Consider the following 26,806-nt stretch of genomic DNA (forward strand, 5'->3'; position numbering starts at 1 on the left):
GGTGGTGGTAGACCTACTAACAAAGATGTGCCACTTTGTAGCCTGCTCGCATGCAGTCACGGCGGAAGAGACAGCGAAGTTATTTGTAGAACACATTTTTAGGTTGCACGGAGTGCCATTGAGGGTGGTCTCAGACCGAGGAAAACAATTTACGTCCAGGTTCTGGAGGAAGCTCATGAGCTTACTGCAGGTGGAGGTCAACTTTTCGACTGCCCGGCACCCTGAAACCAACGGGCAGGCGGAAAGAGCAAACGGGGTCCTCCAGCAATACCTGAGGTGTTATGTCAATGACAGAGAGAATGACTGGGTAGAAAAGTTGGCGCTGGCGGAATTTGCCTACAACAATGCCGAGAATGTGTCCACAGGGATGAGCCCCTTCTTGGCTAATTATGGGTGTCATCCCAGGGCTTTCCCAGGGGGAGAAGGGGAGAGATGGGGTGTCCCGGCAGCCGAGCATTTTGTAGAAGAAATGGAAGCAATCCATCGTCAGCTCCAACTCAACTTAGAAAGGGCGAAGGAAGAATACAAGAGGCAGGCAGACAAGAACCGAAGGGAAGGTGAAACCATAAGGGTGGGAGATAGGGTGTGGCTGTCAACCCAAGGGTTGCCGTTCAAAGGAGGTTGTAAGAAATTAAGACCCAGGAGATTGGGTCCCTTTGAGGTCATTCAACAGGTCAACCCAGTGGCTTTCAGGCTCCGGTTACCCAACCACATGAAACTGCACCCAGTATTTCACAGGTCGTTACTGTCACCGTATGAGGGGGGACGAGAAGGGATGGCCACTCGGGGACCGGTCATAGAAGAAAGGGAATGCAGCAGCCATGTGGCAGAAATCCTCGACGCCAGATGGAAGGGGGATCAGGTGGAGTATTTGGTAGCGTGGGAAGGAGAACCGGAGTCAGAAAACACTTGGGTAATGGCAGAAGATATCAATGACGAGGTATTGATAGAAACGTTCCATCAAAGGTTCCCAAGGAAACCTCAGCCTGTGGAGAGGTTCCGGAGGGAATACTTTGGGACCACCGATGAGGAGGAGGAGTTGGAAGGATTCTCGGAATCGGAAGGGGAAGGGGAGATGGACTCTGAGGAGGAGGAGTACTTCGAGACCAGGAACCGCAACAGGTGGAGAGAAGTGTTCGGGACATCGGAAGATGAAGGAAGTTCATTCCGGGGTTTTGCCTCCTCACCGCCCGTAGAGGAGGGGGCGAGAGGGGATGAAGGGGGCCCTGGAGGGGAGGTGGATGTCAGGGAACTGCCATCGGAAGGAAGGGAAGTGAAAGGGCTCACACAGGTTGGGAGAGACTCAGCAGCTGAAGAGGGAACCAGTAGGGGGAGAGGAGCTGGGCTGAGGGAAAGGGAGCTGGAGGGATGGCTCAGAGACACTTCCAGCGAAAACAGTGGGGAGGTTTCAGGACCTCCTGTAGGGACACCCACTCCTCGCCGGAAACTGTCACGCAGAGAGTCCAGAAGACGTGTTTCCGTTAAGGAGCTTTTATGTTGGAAGCGATTCCGAAAGCAACCACTGTCGGAATCTGCCAGCGACTGACGGAGCCATGTTTAAGGGGCTCCGTTACAGACAGAGGTTTGCAAACTTGACCAAACTCTGAGGGACTAGGATTTTACACACAAGCAGCTCATCGTCCCATCACAATGTGGAATCTGTTGGAATCAGCCCTTAAGTCCAGCTGAGGGCAATACATTAAATCTTGCAAGAGTAAAAGCGTGTCTATATTTTAGGATCGCTCGGTTATGCAGATATGGTGCCAGAGAGTCGAAATGGGAAGGTGGAAAATAGCCACACCATGGGCCGAATTTCCTGATTGTGGTCAAGTTGTTTTGGTGCTTGATATCATTAAGTACTGACAAATTAGGCTGTTTGCTTTACTAAAACCCAAAGTGAGTAGCTGTTGTGGTGATAAACCACAAGGGTGAAGTTTTTGATAGACAATTTTAGTCCAGGCGCTCTTGTGACCATCTTGCAGCACTAGGGATATTAGACCGGGGGGATTTGAGTTTGGGCGAAGCCAAGAGTTAAGTGTCCTACATCAGATCTGTAATTCTACCGAGGGAAGATTAGCCTCTAGGCGCAGTGATGCATTTGGGACACAGGGTGGGACAGAGAGAATTTGCCTGAAGAACTTTGATAGGACAGCTTCCGTAGATCCAAGGGGCATCCCATGAAGGTGGATTTTGGAGGAATAGTTTATTCCAAGCTTCCTCAAACTTGGCCCTCCAGATGTTTTGAGACTGCAATTCCCATCATCCCTGACCACTGGTACTGCTAGCTAGGGATCATGGGAGTTGTAGGCCAAAAACATCTGGAGGGCTGAGGTTGGGGAAGCCTGGTTTATTCACACAGTGTAGAGTTAAACTGTGGATGGTTTTAAAAGTGGATTAATCCAATTAATGGAGGAGGAGAGGGCTTTGCTCCACCTCCAACTGTTGGGGGCAGCCCTGCTTTCTGTGCTGCTTGCAGAAAGCCCCATGGTTTGGCCCCTGTGGGTCCGATGGGCCCCCTTTGGCCCCATCAGCAGGCTCTTCTTTCCAGGTGGAACCGGGTGGTGGAGCTGGTGGAGCACCGCAAAGACCACCTCAACTCCATCCTGAAGATCCAGAACTACCTTCTGGAGTGCAACGAGATCAAGTCGCAGATCCGGGAGAAGCGGCGAGCCGTCGAGTCCACGCAGTACAACAGCGGCGACCTGGGCAGCGTCCTCTCCCTGCAGCGCCGCCTCTCCACCATGGAGGCCGCCCTGGTGGTCCTCGAACCCAGGCTCATCGAGCTGCAGCAGGAGGGGGAGCTGCTGGCCAACACCCACCCGGGCCAAGCCATGGAGATCCTCCTCCAGTTCGAGGAGATCAGCGAGGAGTGGGAGGCCCTCAAGAGGACCCTGCAGGGCTGCGAGGACTCGCTCACCGTGGCCAGCAGGTCAGCCAGGCTCAGCGAGGAGAAGGGAGGGTCTCCTGCCTAAACAGGCAGAGGGGTTGGGGTTGGGGGGGGGAGTCCTCAGGCGCAGGGGGAACTGAGGTCTCTGGAGAACATCTCCTCAACCTACCCGGACCCTGAGGTCATCTTCTGAGGCCCTTCTTCCTGTGCTGCCTCCTCGAGAGGTGCGGAGGGTGGCAACACAAGAACGGGGCCTTCTCTGCAGTGGCTCCCCATCTGTGGAATGCTCTCCCCAGGGAAGTTTGCCTGGTGCCTTCATTACACAACTTTAGGTTGGACCAAACATTCCCTTGCACGTCTTCCCTAGCATTACAAGGAATGTTGTCCTTGACTGCCTCTCACGGACCACATTCCCCTCCAGCCCAGGTGTCCCCTGACCCCCTCCTGCCCCTCTCCTTCCTTCCAGGCTGCAGCAATTCATCCAGGACCTGGACAGCTTCCTGACGTGGCTGGTGAAGACGCAGGCGGCCGTGGCCTCGGAGGAGCTGCCGGGCAACCTGGCGGAGGCCGAGCGGCTGCTGAACCACCACGCCTCCCTCAAGGAGGAGATCAACCGCTACGAGGAGGACTACGCCAAGATCCAGGCCGTCAACGACGTGCTGGCGCTGGAGGAGGCTGACCTGCCCTACCTCTCCCTCCAGCAGTGGCTGCAGAAGCTGGACGTGGGCTGGAACAAGCTGCTGGACATGTGGGAGAACCGGCGGGAGGTTCTGGTCCAAGCCCACATCTTCTTCCTCTTCCTGCGGGACGCCAAGCAGGCCGAGGTCTGCCTCTACAACCAGGTAACGCTGGGCTCCCAAACTCACAATGCCTGGGGCTTTGCAAACAACTGCCAAGTTTTTAATGTGTGACATTTTAGTGTATTTTTGGTCTCTGTGGAAGCTGCCCAGAGTGGCTGGGGAAAGCCAGCCAGATGGGCGGGGTACAAATAATAAATTGTTATTATTATTATTATTATTATTATTAATCGGAAGAAATGTTATTGCGTTTAATTGCTGCATTTAAATCCCGCCTTTTTCTCCGGGAGCTCAAGCTGCTGTGCCCATGGCCAATGGATTGAGGTCACCAGTCTAGCTGCTGCATTCTGGATTAATTGCAGTTCCCAGGTCACCTTCAAAGGTAGCCCCACGTAGAGCGCATTGCAGTAGTCCAAGTGGGAGATAACCAGAGCATGCACCACTCTGGCAAGACAGTCTGCAGGCAGGTAGGGTCTCATCCTGCGTACCAGATGGAGCTGGTAAATAGCTGCCCTGGACACAGACTTGGCCTGCACCTCCATGGACAGCTGTGAATCCCAAATGACTCCCAGGCTGCACACCTGGTCCTTCAGGGACACAGTTAGCCCATTCAGGACCAGGGAAGAGCTTGGCTGCTGGATGCCAGCAAACCTCCTAGTCCAGCATGCTGTTCTTGCAGGGGTCAAATACCACCAACAACCTAGGAAGTGAGGTAGACTGCCTCTGAACCTGCAGGTTCAACGAGGGCCTAAGAAGAGCTTGGCTGCTGGACCGGGCCGGTGGCCCCTCGGGTCCAACCTCCTCTCCTTGCAGGGGTTCTTCCCTCCTCCTGGGACAGCTGCTTCCCTCCAGAAGTCTGTTTAGGGAAGCTTTTAATATTGGATGAATTTCTGTATTTCAATATTTTGCTGGGAGCCACCCAGAGTGGCTGGGGAAACCCAGCCAGATGGGTGGGGTATAAATAAATTATCATTATCATTATTATTATCATTATCAGACTGCAGCCCCACCAGCTGCAGCCACAAGGTCTGTGCTCCTCCTGGTGTCGTACGCCTGGAGCTCATGGGAGTCCAAGACGTCCAGAGAGGACCAGGTTGGCCAAGCCTCTTCTGGGGCATTGGGAACGGACGACCGCGAACTAAAGCCCTCCGGAGTTGAAGCCGCTGGAGAGGGATGATTCTGGCTCAGCTTTTCTGAGCAGCAAAAGCTCCTTTGGCAGAGATTTAGCAGGCGGCTTTCGAGTCTGCTTTCAGGCCCAAGTAGCAAGATTTAGCTGGCTGCTTGGGACTTGCGGTGTGCAAGGAGGCCATTTATCAATCAGTTGCTAATTGCTGGCGGGTAATTGTTCGCCTTTTCATTCCCATTAATTAGGCGTTTGGGTCGGATGATGACCAGCAATTACAGTTAGTTGTATGTTCTTTGTACAGAGGCTGTTAACTGTCAAATCACGGAGGAAATATTCTGAGTGTCACAAAGGGGGGAGTTCTCCTCCAGAGCAGCCCCTTGGAGAGGAGTTTTGCAAGAACTTCGCCGCCTCCATTTTTCAGGGAGGAGAATGTCTGAGCTTGGAGGTTTTCAAGCAGAGGTCGGATGGCCATCTGTCAGGGTTGCTTTAGCTGAGATTCCTGCATTGCAAGAGGGGGATGGACTGGATGACCCCTGGGGTCCCTTCCAACTTGTAATATTCTGTGGTTCTATGACCTTTGGTTACTAAAACAGAAGTCGGCTGGGTGGGCACTTTAGCAGTCATCTAGGGCGGGATCTACACACAGGGAAAAACACGCTATAAATAAGCCATAAATTAAATCGTTATAGGAAAAGTAAAAATACTCTACGTAAAATCACATAGAGCCCTAGGCTCAGTGGTTTAGCCCACAGCGCCACCTGCATCCCTGTCTTGCTGTATGTAGGTTTTATCTTATTTGTTTTTTATCTTATATTTTGGAAATGTACATCCAGGTTTTTGTTTCCTTTCCAAGAGACTGGGGCCCTAAGCTAGAGTTTGTTGAGCTTATACGTAGCTCCGGCACTGGGGTGGCCCTTCTGGAGTCTCGGCTGCCCCCTCTCCTCCCGCCCCCAGCCCCTCCGGCCGTCTCTGGCTTTGCAAAGCGGAGCTAAACGGCGCATCCTTCCGCCCGGGCACATCTCAAAGGCTCGTGGCTCCTGCAGCCGCCCTGCTGGCCGCACTCGCTCTCATGCACCATTGAGTCGGTCTGGCTGTCACTTTGCAGCTGGGGCTCAGCGGGAGCTGGCGCCAAACGCCAGGAAGCCACCCAGGGAGGCAGGCGGTCAGGGGGAAGCGCCTGGGGGGGCCGCCCGTCCCTCCGTTGTCTGGGGCTCCAGGGGCCCCCTCCCCCATCTCCACCTTTAGCCCAGACACCTTACTATTAAAAATTTAGCCTCTTCCACCCCCACCCTAGAGGCCCAAAGGGGCTCTGCCAGTCCATTAGCTGCCACTGATGCATGAACCAGTAGGAGCCCGGGGGGCAGCCTTGTCCCAAGACCCCCTTAGGGGCCGGAAGGGGATTCAAGCAGCAAGAAAGAGATTCCGACTGAAGCTCCGGAAGAAATTTCTGGTGGTGAGAGCAGATCTAGGGCGGTGGAACGGGAGATGGTGGCCGGCTCTCCTTCCTTGAAGGTTTTAAAGCAGAGGTTGGATGGTCTGTCAGGGATGTTTTAATAATAAATAAAAATAATAAATTTTTATTTATACCCCGCCCTCCCCAGCCAGAGCCGGGCTCAGGTTGGCTAACACCAGTAAAATTACAATAAAAACCTAATAGGGAAAAGGAAAAAAAATTCATTTCACTTTTAATTTGTATTCTGCCTTTCTATATCACTTTACGCAAGGCAGCTGACAGCACAACAGACAGCAAAGATCACACACCTATTTATTCAATCCAGTAGAAGGAAGTATTTAAAATAAACATATTAAATAAAGCAATGTTCAATAACCCATTAGCATATATATATATATATATTTTTATAAATATTTATTAGGGTTTAAAATACAAATAGATATAATAAACAATATAACATGTGTCGTAACATCATTTCACATCTTCTTTGGGCTCCCTCACATCTCCCGCTCCCACTTTCATCATTATAAATTTTTACCAGCAATTTATCATCCTGTTTGCATTCTTATGTCCCATCTATTTATTTATAGTCTAATAATTCTCAAAAAAAAAAATTTATATTTTCTCAATCTCACTTATCATCATAACCCATTAGCATATAATAGCAAACAGTAAAATTAAATATCAGCAAATAATAATGAAGCAGTTTGCATTTAATAGTTTCAAGAATGACTAATAAAAAGAACTTCATAAAATATCACAAAACATACAAAACCATGTAAAGGGATCAAACTGAGAAACAAGGACCCACAACTTGTAAAATTGTTTTTAGTTGTGATTCCTGCATTGCAGCAGGTTGGACTAGATGGCTCTTGGAGGTCCCTTCCAACTCTCTGATTCTCGGACTGCCATTTAGAATCCTTTATCTGCATGTCCAGGTCTTTCTCACAGCAGACTTGCAGGACCCCAACACGGCCAGCCCTGCAAGAGGCTTGCCCTGGGAGCTCTCTGCTTCAGGGGAGGGGGTCGAAATGGGAGTCTGGGCCCCTGCTCTCCTCCAGCCTTGCTTACAAGGGTTCCCACCCCAGCAGCTGTAGCCAGAAGTGGGGTCGAGACGTGGGCGTCCGAGTGTCCCTTGCCACCCTCACTGCCGGCCGCACAGGGCAAGGCAGCAGCTGTTGCTCGCCTCCCTCGGCACAGATGGCCTCTGCATACGCATGAAAAGCGAGGAGGGGGGTCAGGCTGCCAGGGAGCCCCTGGGATCGTGCCGGGGGGGGGAGGAGGCAAAGAGGGTCACGGCCAGGGCAGGAGCTTGGGGGGGGGGGGACTCCTGGGTTCTCTGGACTTTTCAGCTGAGAGAAAGGGCAAGTCAGAGGTGGCATGGCAGGAGTTAATGATGCGCAGCCTATAAAAGGGGGAGGGAATTTTGCGCCTTCTCTCCTCATGGATGTCCAAGGAAGGGGAACACTGGAAGGTCCAGGACAGATGAAAGGAAGTCCGTCTTCACCAGAGTTAAACTTTGGAACTCCCTCCCACAGGAGACAGCGAGGGCACCCCCCTGGGTGGCTTGAAAAGAGGGTGGGAGAAATTCCTGGAGGCGGAGGGGGCATTAGGGGGCTCCTAGCCAGGATGGCCCTGCTCTGCTTCGGAGGCAGGAAAGTTTCCAAATCCCAGTTTCTGGAAACCACAGGAGCGGAGAGTGGCAGTTGAGCTGAAATCCTTCCATGCTTCCCATAGTGGCATCTGGTCAGCCACTGGGAGAGTAGGGTGCTGGACTAGATTGTGCTCTTACATTCTTAGGTTGGCGTTGGAGCAGGAGGTTTCGAGACGTGATTCTTCCTCATTGCCCACAGCAGTGCCGGATTTACGTATCACCTAACAAGCTCTAGCTTAGGGCCCCACTCTCTTGAGGCCCCCCAAAACATTCAAAGAAATTGGCTCCTAGGATGCCAGTCCTGGGCCCCGCCTGCTTGCCTGCTCCCTCAAATATCCCTGCTTTGCTCCTTTCTATATATAGGGTGCCAACATTCTGCACGGACTGGTTGCAGGGCAACATGGGCAAAGGGCTTGAGATACCTATGAGGTCCATCAATTACCATATAGCATATATTCAACAGCAGGGCTGTCTTAAGCATGTGCGGCGCCGGGGTGCAATGATCCGTCTAACCCCCCCCCCCAGTTGTCCAGTCCCAGGTGTGCAGAAGGGTGGAGCTGACCGACCACCTCAGCATCTCGCTGGCTCAGTCGCCCCCAAACCCGCGGCGCAGAAGAGCCCATTGTGGCGCTCCGACCGACAGGCGGGCTCTTCCCCGGACTCTTGGCCTGGCGCTTCTGAGAGCCCGGTGCCCGGGTGCCCCACACCCCTAGCGCCTATGGGTAAGACTGTCCTGTTCAACACAAAAAACAGCGACAATTTGTTGTTGACAAAGGACAGCTGGACATATAAAGGGCCCCATTACCTTCAGGAGCTGAGGGCCGCATCAAACCTCAATCCGGCCCTGGCCCACAGTCTGTGTTTGTCACGGGACCCTCTCCTATTGCCCTTCCCCCTCGGCTCACAGCCTTGGGTCTGGGGGTCGGTGGGTGGGAATGGCAACTGAGAGGCCGTCTCCAGCAGCCGGAAGCCCCAGAGACCCTCCTGCTGCTCTCTCAACAGCCCCCCTTGATCTGAGCTCCTGCCCCCAAAAGACGGGCTCTCCTGGCTCTCTGTTCCAAGCCTTTGCCTCCCAAGCAGCTTGCTCTTATTTACCTGGCACTGCTTTCATCCTCGTTTCCGACTTTTTTTCACTTCATAAAAGTTTTACGCCGCTCAATAGCGGAGAGAACTTCGAAGCCATTTGTGGGAAAGACAAAGCAATAAAATGTTGAGTACAGAAAAGCGAGCAGCGATGGTTTCGGACGTTTGGCCGAAATAGCAGTAGACTCAGGGCCGATGGTCTCCTTTCTTTCAGGAGACCACCCTGGCGCACACCGAGCTGCCCACGACGGTGGAAGGGGTGGAGAAGGCCATCAAGAAGCACAAGGACTTCATGACCACCATGGACCTCAACATGCAGAAGACCACCACGGCCCTCAAGGCGGGCGAGAGCCTCATCCGCCAGGGCAACATCTATGGCCAGAGGGTGAAGGAGAAGATGGACGCCCTCCGGGCAAAGTAAGGAACCGGGGGGGGGGGCGGGGGGTGCTGAGAGCCGTAGATATATGTATATATTAAGGTTAGAGTGACAACTGCTGGTTGCTGGCCTTCTTTATGGGTTCCTGCAGATCTCTTGGAGCACAAAATACGTCTGCCTGAAAGTGGTTGCAGGAGCAGAGGCAGAATTAGTTAAACTGTGGAACTCACAGCTACAGGAGGCGCCGAAAAGAGGGTGAGATAAATTCATGGGGGAGAGGAGGATCCGTTGCCCCAAGCCAGGATGGCTCTGCTCTGCCGCAACCTCCAGAGGAAGCACTGCTTCTCTTGGGCTCAGATCCTGCGTGTGGGTTTTCCCTAAGGGGGAAGAAAAGGGTGCTGGACTAGGTGGGAGCCCTTTGGCCTGATCCAGCAGCCTCTTCTGGTGCGCTGAATTCACTTAAGAGGCAGAGAATAAGACTGGCCTACACTGCAGGGTTTCTTGTAAGCAGTTTATTTGTTTATTTATATTTAATTTCTATCCCGCCCTATGCCCGAAGGTCTCAGGGCAGTTCACATAAGATCAAATACATAAAATAAAAATAAAAGCAACCCAATAACCCTCCTCCAAGAGCCAGCATTTTAAAAAGGATATAGGATGTCGTCGTCGTCTTCTTCTTTCTCTTCTCTTCTTTGGCAATCCTTCATAGCTGAGTAAGATTGTCTTCCATGAACACGGCCTTAACAGTGAGTCCATAAGTGACTGTGAAGGCCAATTCTGGATCCACACGTCCTTCCACAGTGGGGACATTGGTTTCCGGGAGTTGATCATGGTGAGGATTTGCCAAGCATGCCTTCCTCTTAGCACGTTTCTCCCTTGCGTCCTGAGTTCAAGTGTCATCAAAGCCTGTGACGCCTTTGTTAAAGGCTGTTCTCCAACTGGAGCGCTCGCAGGCAAGTGTTTCCCAATTGTTGGTGTTTATACTACATTTTTAAAGATTTGCCTTGAGAGAGTCTTTAAACTGCTTTTGTTGACTGCCAGCATTATGCTTTCCATTTTTAAGTTTGGAATAGAGTAGTTGCTTTGGAAGATGATCACCAGGCATCCAAACAACATGACCAGTCCAACGAAGTTGAAGAATCATTGCTTTGACACTGGTGATCTTTGCTTCTTCCAGTATACTAGTATTAGTTTGCCTGCCTTCCCAAGTGATGTGCAGAATTTTTCAGAGACACCGTTGATGGAATCTTTTGAGGAGTTGTATAGGATGTAGATCAAGTCAGGCAAAGGCCTGGTTGAAAAGGAATGTTTTTGTCTGGCACCTAACGGTGTACAATAAAGGCACCAGGCGAACTTCCCTAGGGAGAGCATTCCACAGATGGGGAGCCACTGCAGAGAAGGCCCCGTTCTCGTGTTGCCACCCTCCAGACTTCTCGAGGAGGAGGCACATGAAGGAGGGCCTCAGAAGATGATCGCAGGGTCCAGGTAGGTTCATATGGGAAGAGGCGGTCCTTGAGGTGTTGTGTCCTGAGCTGGTTATCTCTGGACCTCAGAACACACACTGGCCTAGCCCAGTCTGCCGGGGGGGAGGGGGGTCACAAGACCCTCTCTTTCTGCATTAGTCTCCCTATGCTCCCCAGAGAAGCAGTCTCAGGATAACCGCATGACAGGTTTGCCCCCATCAGCCACCTTCCTTCCCAGTGTTGACTTGCATCTGTTGGCCTCACCTCCCAATCTGCAGCACAGGTGTAAGTACCTACTGCAGCTTATTTCTCTCCTCCTGGCATAGAAAACATTTTGCAGGGCAAATCCTGCCCCCCCCCAAAAAAAATTGAATCTGAAAGATCATCAGCTCCTATATTCAGTCCCAGATTCCTCCATTGCCTCGAATGAGCAGCTGCTGTCTCCATTGCCCTCAAACTACCTTCCCAGCCCCACCTGGAGATGCCAGGGGTTGAACCTTGGGTTCTTTGCATGCAAGGCAGGAGAGCTACAGCCCTTCCCTTAAAAATAAAGCCAAGATTCCAGTCCTCATGATTCTGAATCAAGAGATGGTTTCCAAAGGAGCACAAGAAGAAGCTGCCTTCTGCTGAGCAAGACCATTGATCCTTCTAGCTCTATATTGTTAATGGCAGAACAGGGTCAGTTACCGATTGGGAATCCTTTAAATATGCAGAGTGAGCTCTGTTTGGCGGGTGAATCTTGGCTAGAGAGCAGACTTTGCCTGCTGCAATCAGGCAAAGAGAGGTAAGAAAATAATAAAAGTTGCTTATTGTAGGAAATGCATAACTTGGATGTGGGAATGTTCAGGGAGGCAGGAGAGGATAGATTGTTTATTAATATCCTTCCTAACTTGTGCTAGCAAGTTTCTTTACTTAGCAGAGTTTACATTCCCCTTTTTACATGCACAGCAGATAGCTGGTTGCAGGCTTGTGTGAGCCTCTCACTATTATACAATTCAGCCTGCCTGGCTCAGATTGAATTGTATATTCCTGGTAAGTTCCCTTGAATCCCTCTTAAAAGAATAAAGACGCCACAATCTTATTCAATGTCAATAAAAGACGTTTACTCACATCAGTTCACAGTTGGATTCCTGAAGGCAGACTTAGTTACAAATACTCCTGAAGGGGAGTGAAAGGCGGGATATCAAATCCAAAAAAAAAAGAAGGAAAAAAAAGGTACATGTGGATCTACCCCATATGGGGGAATAATCCCAGTACGTCTGCTAGCTGAGAGCTAGTAGAGCAGTCCTAGCTAAAAGCTGGTCAAATGAAGAAGGAAGAAGAGAGAAGGGTGCTGGGTGACTTGTCCTTTTGTTACCTGGACAGGTGAGGTCACGCCCACCTCTAGTCATGTGCAAAGGAAGGATGCTCCCACCAGGTGGAAACTGGAAGTTTTCGCCTGGCTGGACCCCCACATGTCTTTTCTAGCATTACAAGGAATGTTGTACTTGACTGCTCTCAGTGGATTACATCCCACATTGGATAGGAAGGTTTCTGGTTCTCGATCAAGGCAGCTCCCTCAGAGGAGAACTCCAGGATGAACTCTCTTCTTGATGTCTTAGAAATAAGGCGGAGAAGAAGGAGGAAGTTGTGAAACTGGATACAACCGGAGAATATCAGTCTGACATCAAAGAGACAGAGAACTCAGGCCAAGAGGTTAAGGGTACAGGGATAGTCTGGGGATTTGCAGTTCCCTAATGCAAGCTGAGTTGCACCCAGACTTCCAACAGTTGCCTACACTGACTGGCAGCAGCTGTCTGTGGTTTCAGGCATCACCATTCCCAGGCCTGTTGTGCAGATGCAGCCAGGATCAAACCTGAGGTGCTCTATCACGGACCTTCAAAATGAACCAGGAAAATCACCCACAAAGGATCCCTGACTGTTTGGAAACATCTATTTAGGTGTCCAAAGCATGTGATTTTCTGGGGCATTATGCAAAAGCTGTGCCCGCCCCCCCGCCACCGCCTGTGTGTTTGTGTGTGTTAGATCATAGCGAGGTCCAGACCCTTGGCAACGTTCTAGATTCCATTTTTGTAAATGCTGCCTCTGGGCCCATTGTAGCCTTGCACCTGTATTTGAAAAGAAGGTGAACCTCTGGGGTAATCTGGGCTGCTTACCGCATACACTTCTCATGGGGGGGGGGGGGGCAGGGGGAAAATAGTATTATCAGCAGGGGGAGAGAGACCACAAAATCTTCCATGAATCAGAACAAAGTCAAGCCCCATTTGCCTCATACAGCAGAGATCAGTCATGGAAATTTGTCTCGAGGTTTCAACATATTTGGCGGGCGGGGGGAGCAGAGAAGGGGCTTGGGATTTTGAAAACAACTGCCACTGCCATGTGGAGCCAATTAAGGCCCCCACCTCCCCCTGATGAGAAGCGGCCGCCTCTCTTTGAAGTCTCCCTTTCTGAAGGACCAGCTGCTAATTTCGCCTGACGTTTTAATTGGTGTCAAATCCTTAATATATTTATCTGCTCCAGATAGATAAACCAGCTCAGTGCGGTGTGTAATTGTTATTTGAGCTTAAATTGGGGGGGGGGGGTGCGCCGAATATTGGAATTACAGCTATATCTCAAATGCGATGCCTGATGCTCCACATCTTGCCTGGCATTTTTCCCTGGGATTTGGGGTGGGGGTGGGGAGGGTGAGTCAGTCCCTCTCCAAATGGAAGTCACGCAAGGGAGCAGCTTGCCTGTGCCCAAACTCACAAGATCACGAACAGCTCGTTTCAGCTGCCACTCCAGGAGAAGCAGAAAGGCGGAGCAGAGCTCAGAAGCGGTCTGGATTCGAGGCGCCATGAGGCAGCCCTTGCTGAGCCCCACTGCTCGTGGGTGGAGTCCGTGGGATCTGGTCCACGTGAAGGAAGGCTGTGATTTTTGCTGGTGGCTGGAGGGATGCTGTGGACTTCATGTGCCAGAAAAGAGGGCCTCTTGTTAAAAAAAAATAACTTAAGCCATGTTATTTTTCTCCAATGCCGATAGTCGTGTTTGTTTTATAAAAACCCTCCTGTGCCCTGTGGCTCCTTTATATACCGATTCATTTTGGCTTCCAAGAGCAAAGTGATAATTTTACAGGGAACCAGGCAGAGGGCCTTCTCAGTGGTGGCGCCCGCCCTGTGGAACGCCCTCCCATCAGATGTCAAGGAGATAAGCAACTATCTGATGTTTAGAAGACATCTGAAGGCAGCCTTGTTTAGGGAAGTTTTGATGTTTGATGTTTTATTGCGCTTTTAATATTCTGTTGGGAGTTGCCCAGAGTGGCTGGGGAAACCCAGCCAGATGGGCAGGGAATGAATGAATGAATGAATGAATGAATATTCTTTCTCCAGTTCTTAATTTTACTACATTTATACCTCACCTCTCCACCAAGGAGTTCAAGGCTCTCCCTCGCCCCATGTTATCCTCCCAACGAGGTCAGTTAGGCAGTGACTGACCACCCAGGTCTCATCCAGGGAGCTTTCTGGCCGGGGGGATTTGAGCCCTGTTCTCTCCCAGACCCTGGTTCAACACTCTAACTGCTGCACCGCAGTGGCTCTTTGCAAACTGGCCGCTCCGTGGAAGAGCTTTGCAGAACCTGTGCATCTTTGCCACGCCGGAGTGGCAGCCGGAGTGGGGCTGGAGCCTCAGCCCCTTTGCCAGCCAGCCAAGCAGGAGTCATGAGGCCTCAAGTCCACTGTCCAGTCTGGGCTGAACTGGGGAGCACAAAGCAGGGCTGTCTTTTCATAGGAGTGTGATCTAAGGAGGTCCGACCTGAACCTCCTTGGCTCTTTCTTCTCCATGTTGGGTCACCCCTAACAAGAGGCCGTGACGGCCACCAACCCGACCGTCCAGATGGAGCCTCCATTTCCAGAGGCAGTGTACCTTGATCCCGAGATGCTGCTGTCATTGACGAGAGTGAGAAGGAGGCTTGGGCATGTCAGAGCTCTTCTTCCTCCCTCCCTGACCTGTCTCCTTCCTCTTCCTCCTCCCCAGGAGCCAGCGCAACCTGCAGCTTGCCCACACCTGGATGCAGCGCCTGAACGACCACCTGCAGCTGCAGCACTTCTTGCAGAACTGCCACGAGGTAAGGGGGCCCGGGAGGGGGTACCTGAGGGGCATGGAATGGTGTGGGGCATGAAAGAGGCACCCGGCCGCTTGGGTGGGGACCCAGGCATGATCTTCCAGTCCATCAGGAGCGCCCTAGAAGGGGGGAGAGTGCAGCCTGTGTTCTGCAGGGAAGTGGAAGCCTTCCCCTGAGAGGCTAGTCTTCTAGGTGCAGGGAGGGCCTTTTAATTTGGCATGGACATTCCAACAGGTACATACCCCTTTCCCATGCTCACGGTCTGTGAGGCAGTGATGCTTCTGAATGCCAGTGGCTGGAAACCCCGGGAGGGGAGGGGCTTCTTGGGCTTGCGGTTTCCTGCTTGTGGGTTTCCAGCAATGGGAATCTTGTTGGCCATTGGGAGGAGACTGGGGAGGCGATGGCTGGGGAGGCATCAGAGAAGTGTGCACCCCCCTCCTTCGTGGAAATGCAAGCTGCTTTTCCCTCCACAAGGATTCTAGTTGTCATCCGATTTGCATTTTTGGCCCCGCCCACCAACACATCTCCATTTCTCCCTAATTAAGGCAGCTTTCATGTTCCCAGGGTGTTCCTCAGTTGTGCTAATTAATCCTGGGTAGGCACACACTCCAGGTTAACGAGGTTTCCTGGGGGAAGAGGCTGCAGCGGCAGAGGCATAGCCCCCCCCCCAATACACACAGCTTGCACCTGAATGCGCTCACACAGAAAGCGGGTGGCTCCTGGTGCAAAGGAATGTTTTGCCCACTTCCTGAGGGCTGGGCAGGAGGGCAGCTGCCCCAAGGCCTGGGGGTCCCGTGGGAAGGGTGGGGCTGAGGAGCTGGTGCAGGTGGGGCTGGATCCTGCCCCTTTGGCCTGCAGCCTCCCTGTCTGGTGCACACTGCGCAGTGTTACACCCAGGAGGCAAGCATTCCCACAGGGGCCGCTCTTCTGGATCGGGGCCCTCTTCCTTGGGCTTCCTCGAGGAAGGTGCTCATGCCAGTGAAGTGTGCCTGGAGAGAAACAGAAGAAGAGCCTGACAGATGAGGCCAATGGCCCGTCTGGTCAGGGGGTCAAGCCGATGTCCCAGCGCAAGAGCCTCTCCCCTCCTGCCCTTTCCAGCAACTGGTCTTCAGAAGCCCCGTCCTCTTGAAATCTGTGCCCCAGAGGCTGTGGGGGTGGGGGTGGGAATTTTGCCCTCTTGATTTTAAATGTTGTTATTGAAAGCCGTTGCCCAATTCTTGGCCCGGGCTGGACTCGGTGGGGCCTGGGAGCCTCTTCTGGCTTGCGGCAGCTGCCGTTTGAACTTGCCTCCAAAGGGAGCTTCCAGAGGTGGAGTTTGCGCCTCTGCTGTTGAGAAATGGGCTGGAGAGGAGCAAGGGCGATGGGGGGGGGGGAGAAGGAGCAGCGGCAGCGGCGGCAGCAGCAGAGAGTGAGGAGGCTGCGGCTCAGCCTGCAGTAATCAAAGGGAGGGAGCTCCTCCTCCTCCCCCCCCATCCTCCTGGCGAGGGGTCAACCGGCCGGGCTCGCCCCTCCCTGCAGCTCTGACCGTCCTCCCGCTTCCCTCGCGGTCCCTGGACGGGGCTCCCTCTCTTCTGCCCCCCACCTGCAGTGACCCACTTTCTCTGCAGCGCTCCGAGGCGCGCATCCCCAGCTGCCCCCCCCCCCGCCGCGGTTGGAGGAAATGTTCCTGGGGAGGAGGCCTTCTCCCCCAAGAGAAAAAGGTGGTCCCCCCACTTCCCCACGGGGGTGAGGCGCTGACTTTGCCCTCTAGGCGGGGGTGGGGGAGGGGGGAGATACGTTTTGAAGGGCGGCCCAGAAGAGCCAAGGCGCGGAAGTTCGGGGAAAGGGTGCGGGGGGGGGGTTGGGGGGCGCCTCGGTTTGACCCGAAGGGCAGCCAAGCCGGGCGCAGGGGATCAGCGTTCCGGCTTCTTGCTGCGTCTCCCTCCGAAGGAGGGGACCCAGGCGTCCGGGCTGGCGGGAGGCTAACTGAGGTGAAGCGGGCTCGGGCGCACGTGAGCGCGCCACCCTCGCCGCCCCCACCCCACTCGGCTGGGGGTGGGACCCAGGCGTCCGAGGCCCGGCCGCGCGCCCCTTCCTGCCGTCCTCCCTCCCTCCCGCCTTCCCTCCTTCCTTCCCCGGTGACGCGCTCGAGAAGGGAGGGAGGCGCTGGGCTCGCCCGCTGCAGCATCCCGGGCAGGTCCGGAGCGCGGGGCTGGGAGACCGGCGGAGGGGGGTCCTTGTGGGCTGGCGGGGGGGGGGAGGCTGGAGGCGCGCGCCCTGCGCGGCGGGAGGGGGGAGGCGGACGAGCGGGGCGGGGGGCTTCCCCCCTCCCGCCGCCCGGCTGACGCGCGCCCGCCCCTCTCCGTGCAGCTCGATGGCTGGGTGGCCGAGAAGGAGGCGCTGATGGCCGGCGAGGCGCCCCCCCGGGACAAGGACGCGCGCCACCAGCGGGCGCCCAAGCGATGGCTCCGGCACCGCGCCTTCATGGCCGAGCTGGCCCAGAATAAGGAGTGGCTGGCCAAGATCGAGAAGGTGAGTTCAGCACCGCGGACAGCGCCGGGCCGGAGCGGGACGGAGGCGCCTCTGCCCCCCCCCCAGCAGCGCGTGCATGCGCGCGCGCGCCCGCCTCTCTCCCCCTCGGCACGTGTGGATGTACACATCCGTGCTGTGATGCCCGACCTGCAGTCGGGCCTGTGTCTGCTGAGATGCGCGGGGGTGCGCGCTGCTTGCTCCCCTCCCTTGGTCCCAGGGTCCTCCTGCCCCCATCGGGGGCCGGGTGGGTCAGCCCGGGGTGTCCCCGGCTTTGGCCTGGTTTGAAGAGCCCTGGTTTTTGGGGGGTGGGTGGGAGTTGATGCTTTCTTCCTTGATGTCTGGCCCCAGGCCTCATCCAGCTCAGCCACCAGTGGGGCCCAGCTCCAGAGCTTCTCTCCCTCCCCAAGAGACATCTTGACCTGGCTATTCAGGGGGCCTGATGATGCCCTGGTTTGTGGAGGGGGTGCAGAATTGCGGGGGGGGGGGGAGTCAGCCTGGAAGCTAAAAAAAGCACATGATGCCCCTTTTTTGTAGTTTATCTGAACTGTTTTAATTTGTGTGAGTCCCAGTCTAGGGAAATGTGATATAAATAAATAAATGATATGATTTGATAGTGATGAGAGTTGCCCGAGGCCTCAAGACTCCCGCTTTGCTCAGAGAGATGCCCTTTTGTGGAGGTGGGGAGGGATTTCCCCCTTGGATCAGTGGGTCAGTGAATGCTTTCCTTCCCGTCTGCTGCCTCTACCTGTGGGATGTGTGGTTTTGTGGGGGTCTGGGGTCATTTCCTCCACCTGAGCCCCCTGGAAGCAGGTTTCGTTCTCTCTTGCTAGGGCACTTTGGGGTCTGCCTTGTGTGCCTTGATCTGGGGCACAGGGCGAGATGCGGCTGGGCGTGTGGTCCTGCTTTGGGGCAAGAAAGTTGCTTGAGTTCTAGATCCAGGAGTGCTGGGTCTGGGTCCTGTCTGGGGAGTCCCAGTCGTGGCCCTTCTGCTTGGAAGGCAGGTTGTGGTTAATCAGTGGTGAGTGAACAGCACTCTGCACGTGTTCAGATGTGCTTTTGTCATTGCGCTTGTTGAGTTGGCTAACCTCAGACTGTGTCCCCCCATACAGCGACAGCTGTGATCCCTGGTTCCTGAGTTTTGTGTAGGGAGGGGCTTGTTTGTTTGGGTACAGAGAAGCATCTGTTGTTGTTGTTTGTTGTATGACGTGAGCCCCAGCTCAAGGGGTCCTGCTCAGACAGAGGTGGGCCATCTTAGTGAGGACTTAGCTGCTTGGCATTTAACTGCCTCAGGTCCAAGGCTTGTTCTGGAGCTGGTTTCTGGCTCAGATAGAACCTGGAGGCCGTTCTCATGGGGGTGGTTGCCATTCTGCCCCCTTGAGACTGAGATTTGGAGGCTGGATTCTGCATCCCAGCCATGACTTGGGTAGGGCGGCCTTTGGTCACACGATACCCTGAGTTAGGACAAAATTTTGGGTCCCCAAATATTTCTTATTTCCATGCCCCTCCTCCCTCTTGTCTTCCGCTCTGCACCCCCTTGGTCTGGATCCCTGGGCAGAGCAACTGCCCCCAGTGCCCTCAATCTGGCGCTGGCTTGGAGTGACCTGGGAGCTGCCTCCTTTCTGACCTGCTTTCCATCGGCTGGACCCTGTTGCCAAAAAGATCAGCTTGTTTCCAGAGCGGTGAGGAACAGTTCCATGCATGCTTTGTCCTTGGCCTCTTCAGGGGCAAAGGTTTTGGGGGACTAGGAAAGACACCCCCCCTCCGGTTCTTCCTGAGACCTTGCAGATGGACTGGTGGTCTGTTTTCATCCAAGGCAGCTCCCCATCCGGCTTCTCTCTCCAGCATCCTTCTGGAAGGAAGCCTTTGTGGCCCTGAGGAGGTGGTGTTCCTCCTCTTCTCCTCTGTGTATGCCTCTTCCTGGCATCAAGGATTTCCCTCTTTTTCTGAAGCACCAGATTTAGTGGGGTTGCAGAGCAAGGAGTTTCCACAGGGGTGGCACCTTCCTTGTTGAGAGGTTCTCGGTGTGCCTTCCATTGTCTCCTGCCCAGGGCAGCTGAGGGACCATATTTCCTCCTACAAACCCACCTGGGCTCTGAGATCCCCAGGAGAGGCCTCTCTCTCTGTCCTACCACCCTCACAGATCCACTTGGGGAGGCTGGAGAGGGCCTTCTCGGTGGTGGCTCCTTCCAGGCAACTTTGGCACTCTCTCCCTGCCGACGCCAGACTGGCTCCCTCCTTGGTGACAGCTGAAGCGCTTCTTATTCCAAAAGGCCTTTGGGAACTGATTTTTATTTTTTAAAGAGAGAAAGGGGTTTTAATAGTGCCCTGCTGTTTTCAATATCTGCCTTTTAATAGATTTGGTTTTTATTCGAGTCCAATTACGTTTTAACAGTCATGTTTTTAGATGTCTATATTTTAGCTGTGTTGTTTGTGGGAGATATAAATAAATACAGCAGCATCAATAATGATTTGACGGTCATTCCTCGGTGCTGGTTTTTTCAGTGGCGATGCATTTTTAAATCCTCAGCCGCTGTTTTGCCAAGGTGGGAGTCTGACTGTTGTTGTTGGACCTCGGCTTGCGAGTGTGTTTTTGCAGAGAATCAACGCCTGCCTTCCGAGTGAGTCTCTCCATCTGCACCGGAGAGGCGTTGGGAGGGAGGCCTGCTGGGGCGACGACTCCTGCAACATTTGGGGCCTGCTGGGCATTTTCTTGTTGGCAACACGCCACCCTGTGATCTCTCACAGCGCCAGCCGTGCAGATGGCGGCTTGGAGGCTTCTCGGAGGCCCAGGCTCCCCACCACATTGGGGGAGGGATCTTGATCAGTCCGGTTGGGGGGTGAGGAGGGGTGTTAGGGGAGGCGACGGTAATTGCCAGGGGATCCGACTCAGAGCGTGGTAGTCTCTGGCTTTTCGGGGGAGCAAAAGAGGCATTGAGTCAGCTGCTTGCGTTTGCTCTGCGGAGTTTCTGGAAGATCTCTCCGATCCGTTGCGAAACGGCGCCTGCAGCCGGTTTTTGGACTTGGCAGGCAATCTTGAGAAGCCAGGAGAGCTCAGCATGTTTGTGGCCTTAGCTGGAGCCTCCCATGGTAGTCTCCCTCTTCTCTTCCCTGCCCCTTTTGGGCTGAACCTGGGGGCGCCATAGGAAGCAGGTGGGAGCTGGGCGAGAGCCCTTTCGCTATTGGCCAGGAAGGTGGAGGCGTCCTCCCCGTAAAGGGTTAAGGCTGCCAGGTTGCCATGGAGACACTCAAGCCTTGGTGGGGACCGGAGGGTGGCATCTGTGGGCAGCAGGGGCCCCTCAAAGAGCCAGCACAAGGGGGGGTGAATGGTGTTAAGAGCTATTGCAAGGGTGGCAGGAATGGTGTTCTGGGGCTCGTGCCCCCCTGCCCTGCCCCTCTGGTTCCTCCACAAAGCGAGGCCTCTCTGGCTGATGCAAGCAAGGCAGCTATTTCAGCCCCCGCTGGGCGATGTTGGGTTTTCGCTGGGTGACGAGAGAGACTATGTTACCATATGGTATTTGACAGCCTTGAACATGCGCAGAGTGGATTTCTGCCGTCACTGAGCCATTAATCCCACCCAGCCAATGATTGTCCAGCCTTTCTGCCTAGTCTGCCCCTTCGTGAAACATTCAGGTCGTCAAAACAGAATAAATTCCTACATTTTGCAACGAGCTAAATCGATAATATAAGACGAGACAGTTGTTTACTTTCAGCTGGGAGTCAATTTTGACCTCCCCGAATGCACTTTGAGCCTTTCGGGTTTGTAAATGTTCCGTGAAGTACATATACACTTAGACGCAAACCCTTTTGCTGCCACCCTGAATAAGAGCAAGAGGGGAAGAGGAGAAAAGTTTTTCCTTTTATTTGCAAATGTCTGGCAAAGTAAGCAAAGATGGCAACTGTTTTCTTACGCCTCTCATTCCTGTCTCACAGTTGGAGAAGTAAAGCCGGCTGGATCCACTGATCCCTTTTGATTTTTATGGAATCTGCCTTCCATAAAGAGCATGCCGGGTGGGGGATGACTATGTCTCTTAAACCTCCTGAGCTGACAAATGTTTCAGAGAATTAGAGGACAGAGTTGTCCTGCGCCCCCCCCCCCAATCCTGCTAAGATAGAATCGTAGAACTGTAGAGTTGGAAGGGACACCAGAGGTCATCTAGGCCAACCCCCTCTTGCAATGCAGGAACCACAGCAATGGCATCCCTAAGAGATGGCCATTCAACCTCTGCTTTAAAAGCCTCCAGTGAAGGGGAGAGTCCCACCTTCTGATCCACCCTCAAGCACCTCTTACTGTCAGAAAGTTCTTCCTGATGTTGAGTTGGAATCTCCTTTCTTGTTGTTAGCAGAGAAATCTGTGGACTCGCTTGGACAAAAAACAAGGACCCCAGCCAGGAATCCCAGAGCAAAACAGCAGCCAGTTGGCTTGGTCTTTATTGAAGACTGTCGTGACAGGACTCCCACCTGCCACCAGGTGGAACAAGATGGAAGCCCCAAATTTTATTAGTTGTGAATCCCCATGTTACACCCCCCCCAAACTATGTCACTAATACATCACGGTTACATCATGAAAGGAGAGGTCTGGTGGCAGTAATCTGAGCATCCTGGACCCTGCCCCATGGTTCCCCTTGCCCTCCACCAAACACCCTCAAGTGTAACAAAAGAGATATTTACATTTCCCTGTTTCTCAGCCAAGTTCATCCCACCCTTTTGTCTTCATCTGGGTTGGTTCTTTCTGGAATGGCTACCTGTCTGGCACTCAGGTATCAGGAGGCCAGGGATTATCACTCAGGCAGAGGGGCTGCTGAGTAGCTGAGCTCGCAGGTCTATAGGAATATCTGAAGTTTTCCCAGTGAGCCAGTACATAGATGCATTTATCAGTGAATTCTTACATTTGATATGTGCAGCAGAGGCCCTTTGAATAGATAGGAAGAAACTGTGATGAAGTGTTTTGTGGGGACAAATCACAAAAGTCACAAAAGTGATTGTGCTGATTTTGGTAGTGGGCTGCATGTGCATGATATCTGCTGGAGGGGCAACCCCCCCCAACCTATACATAAATTCCTGCAACATTGTGACTTGAAGCCATGGGTTCGAGTCCTACCCTCCAGGGCCGGGAAAAACAAACTGGTTCCCTCTTCCATGTGACAACCCTTCAGATCTTTGAAGATGGCTCTCCTATCCCCTCTCAGTCTCCTCTCTTCCAGGCTAAAAATCCCCAACTCATTCAACTGTTCCTCATCAGACTTGGTTTCCAGACCCTTGATCTTGGTCTCCTTCCAGCTTGTCAATATCCTTCTTAAATTGTGGCACCCAGAACTGGACACAGGATTTCAGGTGTGGTCTGACCAAGGCAGAATAGATCCATTTATTTTTCTCTTGTTTTGTCATGGCTGCTTGGTTACAATTCTGTTCAGAGTTTATTCCTGGTTTTAGAGGTTTCCCGTGAGGAAGAAAGTTTGCATTCGTGAAACACGTTGGGCTCTAATAAACTCTGGGGCTTCTGAGACTCTGTTTCCCCTTGGGGGCCATTTCACAGGCCAGGGGGCTACCGTGACAGGCTCTCATCCCTTGCCTTGCCTTGCCCCCCGCTGGCAAAAATGACTCTTTTGGTGGGAGAGATGCCGTGGGGCTCCCCAGTAGTTCCTGAGACAAAACATGTGGCTCCCCCGTCTGATATCTCTGCCTTATTCTCTGTGTAGCTGAGCATTAAGACAGTCTGCATTTTTTTTTTTTTTACTTATTTATTTCTTGAAAGGTATTCACTGCTTGATTGTAAAAAAAAAATACAGTTTACATATCCAAAAGCATCTCTTTAAAACCATTATATCTTTAAAGGTGCCAGGCGAAAACGTTCTTCTTCAACCAGGCCTTTGGCTGATTAATATTCTACAGTGTTTTAATATTCTACAGCTTGTGGGAAGGGGAGGGGTTATTGTTTTGCTGTTTTGTTTTGCTTATTTACTTGTTTTTATCCTGCATTTTATTCCGTGAACCCCCCGAGATTGAAGGGCATTATATAAACCTAATAAACAAACGAATGATAAAACATTCAAAAGGCAAAATCAGCAATAAATTAAGGACAGACTAAAACGGACAGCATCATTCTACATATCCGGGAGGGATTATCTAAGCAGAAATGTTTTAAGGAGGCGCCGAAAAGAGTACAGGGAAATCGCTTGCCTGGTGTCCAGTGGCAGGGAGTTCCGCATCTCCAGGGCCTTGTCTTGCATTTGGAATTTTGCCCCCAACCCCAAATAAAACAGCAGAACAACCGGCGTGCTCTTGCAGGAGGTGTGTGCCTTTCCCAGGGGGAGGGATCCCTTTCTGCAAAGAGGGCTTGGGCTCCTCGGGACGCGCAGGCCAATGGCTCCCGGCTCTCTGTCCCCAGGAAGGCCAGCAGCTGATCGCGGAGAAGCCGGAGCTGGCCGAGACGGTGAAGAAGAAGCTGGGCGAGATCCGCCTGTGCTGGGCCGAGCTGGAGTCCACCACCCAGGCCAAAGCGCGGCAGCTTCTGGAGGCCACCAAGGCCGAGCACCTGGTTCAGAGCTACGCCGACATCGACAAGCGGCTCTTGTGCATGGAGAGCCAGCTGCACCTGGTGGACTCCGGCCCGGACCTGGCCAGCGTCAACAGCAACCTCAAGAAGCTCCAGGTGGGTCCCGAGGGGGGTGGGGGGACGGGGCTGGCATGTTGGGGGGGGCTCTGGGAAGAGGCAGGGGGTTCTGGGGGGGCTGGCACGGACCCTACCGGGTGGGGAGCAGATTGCTCTCTCCGGCAAAGCACACATAATACTGGCTGTGCAGCTGTGACTCGGGGGGGGGGGGTCCTGCAGGCACCTGCTGTCGGCTCGTGAGCCCCCCATCACCAGGAAGAGTCAGGCTAACCTCCCCAGTGAACCCTTCCATACCACCCCTGCTTCCTAGAGGGGCACTGGGAAGGAGGGGGTGTCTTGCAGAGCAGCCAGGCCAAGCCAGACCCCCGGCCACGAGAACATAAGAGGAGCCTCTGGATCAGGCCAAAGGAGGCCCATCTAATCCAGCAGTGGCCAAATACCTCTAAGAATCAAGATAGACTGCCTCTGGATCTGGAGGCTCCATCAGGACCTGAGTGCCTGGCTGCTGGATCAGGGCAGTGGGCCCACCGAGTCCAGCATCCTGACCTAGGAAACCCTTGAGCAGGATCCGAGCCCCAGAGCAGCCCTCTCCCCTCCTGTGGCTTCCAGCAACGGCTGCCTCCACCATTTCATCTCCGCACCTCCGTCTCCCTGCATCTCTTGAACCCGCAGCGCTGGACAAACTTCGCCTGCCAGGGATCCCTTCCTGGCCCAGGGAGACGCCTGATGCCCTGGCCATGGGCCTGTGCCTCCATGACCAGGGCCAGAGCTGGGTCCTGCCAGCCTCGCTGTACCCTTTGGGGACGCTGTGCTCACGGGGGAGACCGGCTGGGCCTGGGAGCTGGACCACTGCAGCTCACATCCCCTCCCTTCCTCGTCTGAAAAGTTGTAACTCGTCTTTCCTGGGGGAAACAGTTCAAGGAGGCTCCCGAGATAGAAGAAGGAAGCCATAAAATCCGAGTTAACAAGAGCAATAAAACCCCGACTCCCCAAACGCAGAACAACAACGAGACAGAAATAGGCTCCGTAAACACGGCAGGAAGAAATTGTAGCAGCCCCAGCGCAAGTCGGGCATCTGCTCAAATCCTGGCGCAGCCTGTGCTCTGTCCAGAGGCAGCACTGGCAAGCTCAATCTTGGCCATTGGCAGGTGAGGCGAACCTTCCCCGAAGGGGTGGCGTTTCAGAGCCCAGGTTTGACCACAAAGGGGCCCCCTCCCCATTCCTGACAAGGTGGGCTTTGAGATAGATGGCCCCGACTGATGACTTTGTCAAGCGTGCAGGTTGACGTGGGAGACAACAGTTTGGCGCAGTGGTTTGAGCGCTGGGCTGGAACCTGGGAGAGACCAGGGTTCAAGTCGCCACTTGGCCGTGAAGCTCACTGGGTGGCCTTGGGCCAGTGGCTGCCTCTCTCGGCCTTCACCTGCCCCACAGGGTTGTTGTGGGGATCAGATGAGGAGGAGGAGGACCAAGGATAGGCCCCCTTGAGCTCCTTGGGAAAGAAGGTGGGGTAGAAAATCAGGAAATAGAGGCAGGAAGGGCAGTCCTTCCGAGAACCTGGCGCTCAAAGGGCTTCCAGGGTCATCAGGAAAGGGGGGGGGCGTTTCGAGGGGTCAGTTTCCCTCCCTGCCTGGGAACCACATTCTGAATCAGCTGAAGGTCCTGAACCCCTTTTTAAAGGCAGCCCCACACAGAGTGCATTGCAGTAGCCCAGAGGGGACGCAAGAACAGCCTGCCACCCCATGGCCAGATCTGCGCAGGGTTAGAGCAGGAAAAAGAGGTTTGGCCACCACCAAAACCTGAGAAGTCCTGGGGGCCCTGATTCCAGAAGTACCCCCAGACTATAGCCCTGCATCCTTAGTGGGGGCAGCAGCCCCATCAGTCACAGGCTGGGTCCCCAGTCCTGCAGCAGCTCTGCCTTCTCAGAATTCAGCCCCACTGTGTTTGCTCTGCTCCATTAGACAGTGGTACCTTGGTTCTCAAATTTAATCCGTTCCGGTAGTCCGTTCCAAAACCAAAGCCTTTCAAAACCGAGGCACACTTTCCCATAGAAAGTCATGCAAAATGGATTAATCCATTCCAGACTTTCAAAATCAACCCTTAAAACAGCAATTTAACATGAATTTTGCTATTTAACGAGACCATTGATCATAAAATGAAAGCAATAATGTACGGTACTATACAATAAATAAGACAGTATGGTAGATGATAAAAATTAAAAATTATTTTTCTTCTTACCTGCACTGATGGTAGTCCTTGTATGGATGGGGGGCTTTTATCCGTTTTTGAAGTCACACAATCCATCAAACAGTAGCTGGACTGGGTTCCACACAGTCACAAAAACAAATCAACTGAAAAAGCCTCAAAAACAAAAACACAAAATAAAGAGCAAAAACAAAAGCGCCAAACTGAATCCACTCCAGAAGTCCGTTTGACTTCTGAAATGTTCGAAAACCAAGGCACAGCTTCTGAGTGGTGCAGGCGCCCCAGAAACAGTAGCTGACAGCCGCATCCGACGGTTGGCTTCCGAAAAACGTTCAAAAACCGGAATACTTACCTCCGGGTTTTCAGCATTTGGGAACCAAGGTACCACTATAATCTCCAGACTCTGTACTTCTGACCTTCTCTTGAGTTGTGCTGGAAGGAGGGGTCTGTCTCCATGTCCCCAGGTGACCCCTCCTGGCGTGGAGCTGAGGGGTTGCCCCTCCGACCAAGAAATGCCTTGCCAAATAGACAGCTAGCACCTCAAG

General features: G+C 53.3%; 1 protein-coding gene across 4 annotated transcripts in view; it reads left to right on the forward strand.

Annotated features, from left to right (window-relative positions):
* Nucleotides 1–26,806, forward strand: part of SPTBN4 (spectrin beta, non-erythrocytic 4) — a 97,881-nt gene that overhangs the window by 40,501 nt on the left and 30,574 nt on the right. Inside the window, exons 15-20 of one of the 4 annotated variants that reach the window (XM_081018565.1) lie at nucleotides 2,549–2,929; nucleotides 3,354–3,729; nucleotides 9,215–9,417; nucleotides 14,851–14,941; nucleotides 17,288–17,449; nucleotides 23,835–24,098. In XM_081018565.1, the coding sequence (XP_080874691.1) occupies nucleotides 2,549–2,929; nucleotides 3,354–3,729; nucleotides 9,215–9,417; nucleotides 14,851–14,941; nucleotides 17,288–17,449; nucleotides 23,835–24,098 (1,477 nt within the window). Of the gene's footprint in view, nucleotides 1–2,548; nucleotides 2,930–3,353; nucleotides 3,730–9,214; nucleotides 9,418–14,850; nucleotides 14,942–16,422; nucleotides 16,639–16,760; nucleotides 16,909–16,949; nucleotides 17,115–17,287; nucleotides 17,450–23,834; nucleotides 24,099–26,806 lie in introns of those variants that run through there. The other 3 variants (XM_081018568.1, XM_081018567.1, XM_081018566.1) reach the window with 3 other exon arrangements.

Source organism: Podarcis pityusensis (assembly GCF_964106645.2).
Source record: "Podarcis pityusensis genome assembly, chromosome: 8".
NCBI lineage: Eukaryota > Metazoa > Chordata > Lepidosauria > Squamata > Lacertidae > Podarcis > Podarcis pityusensis.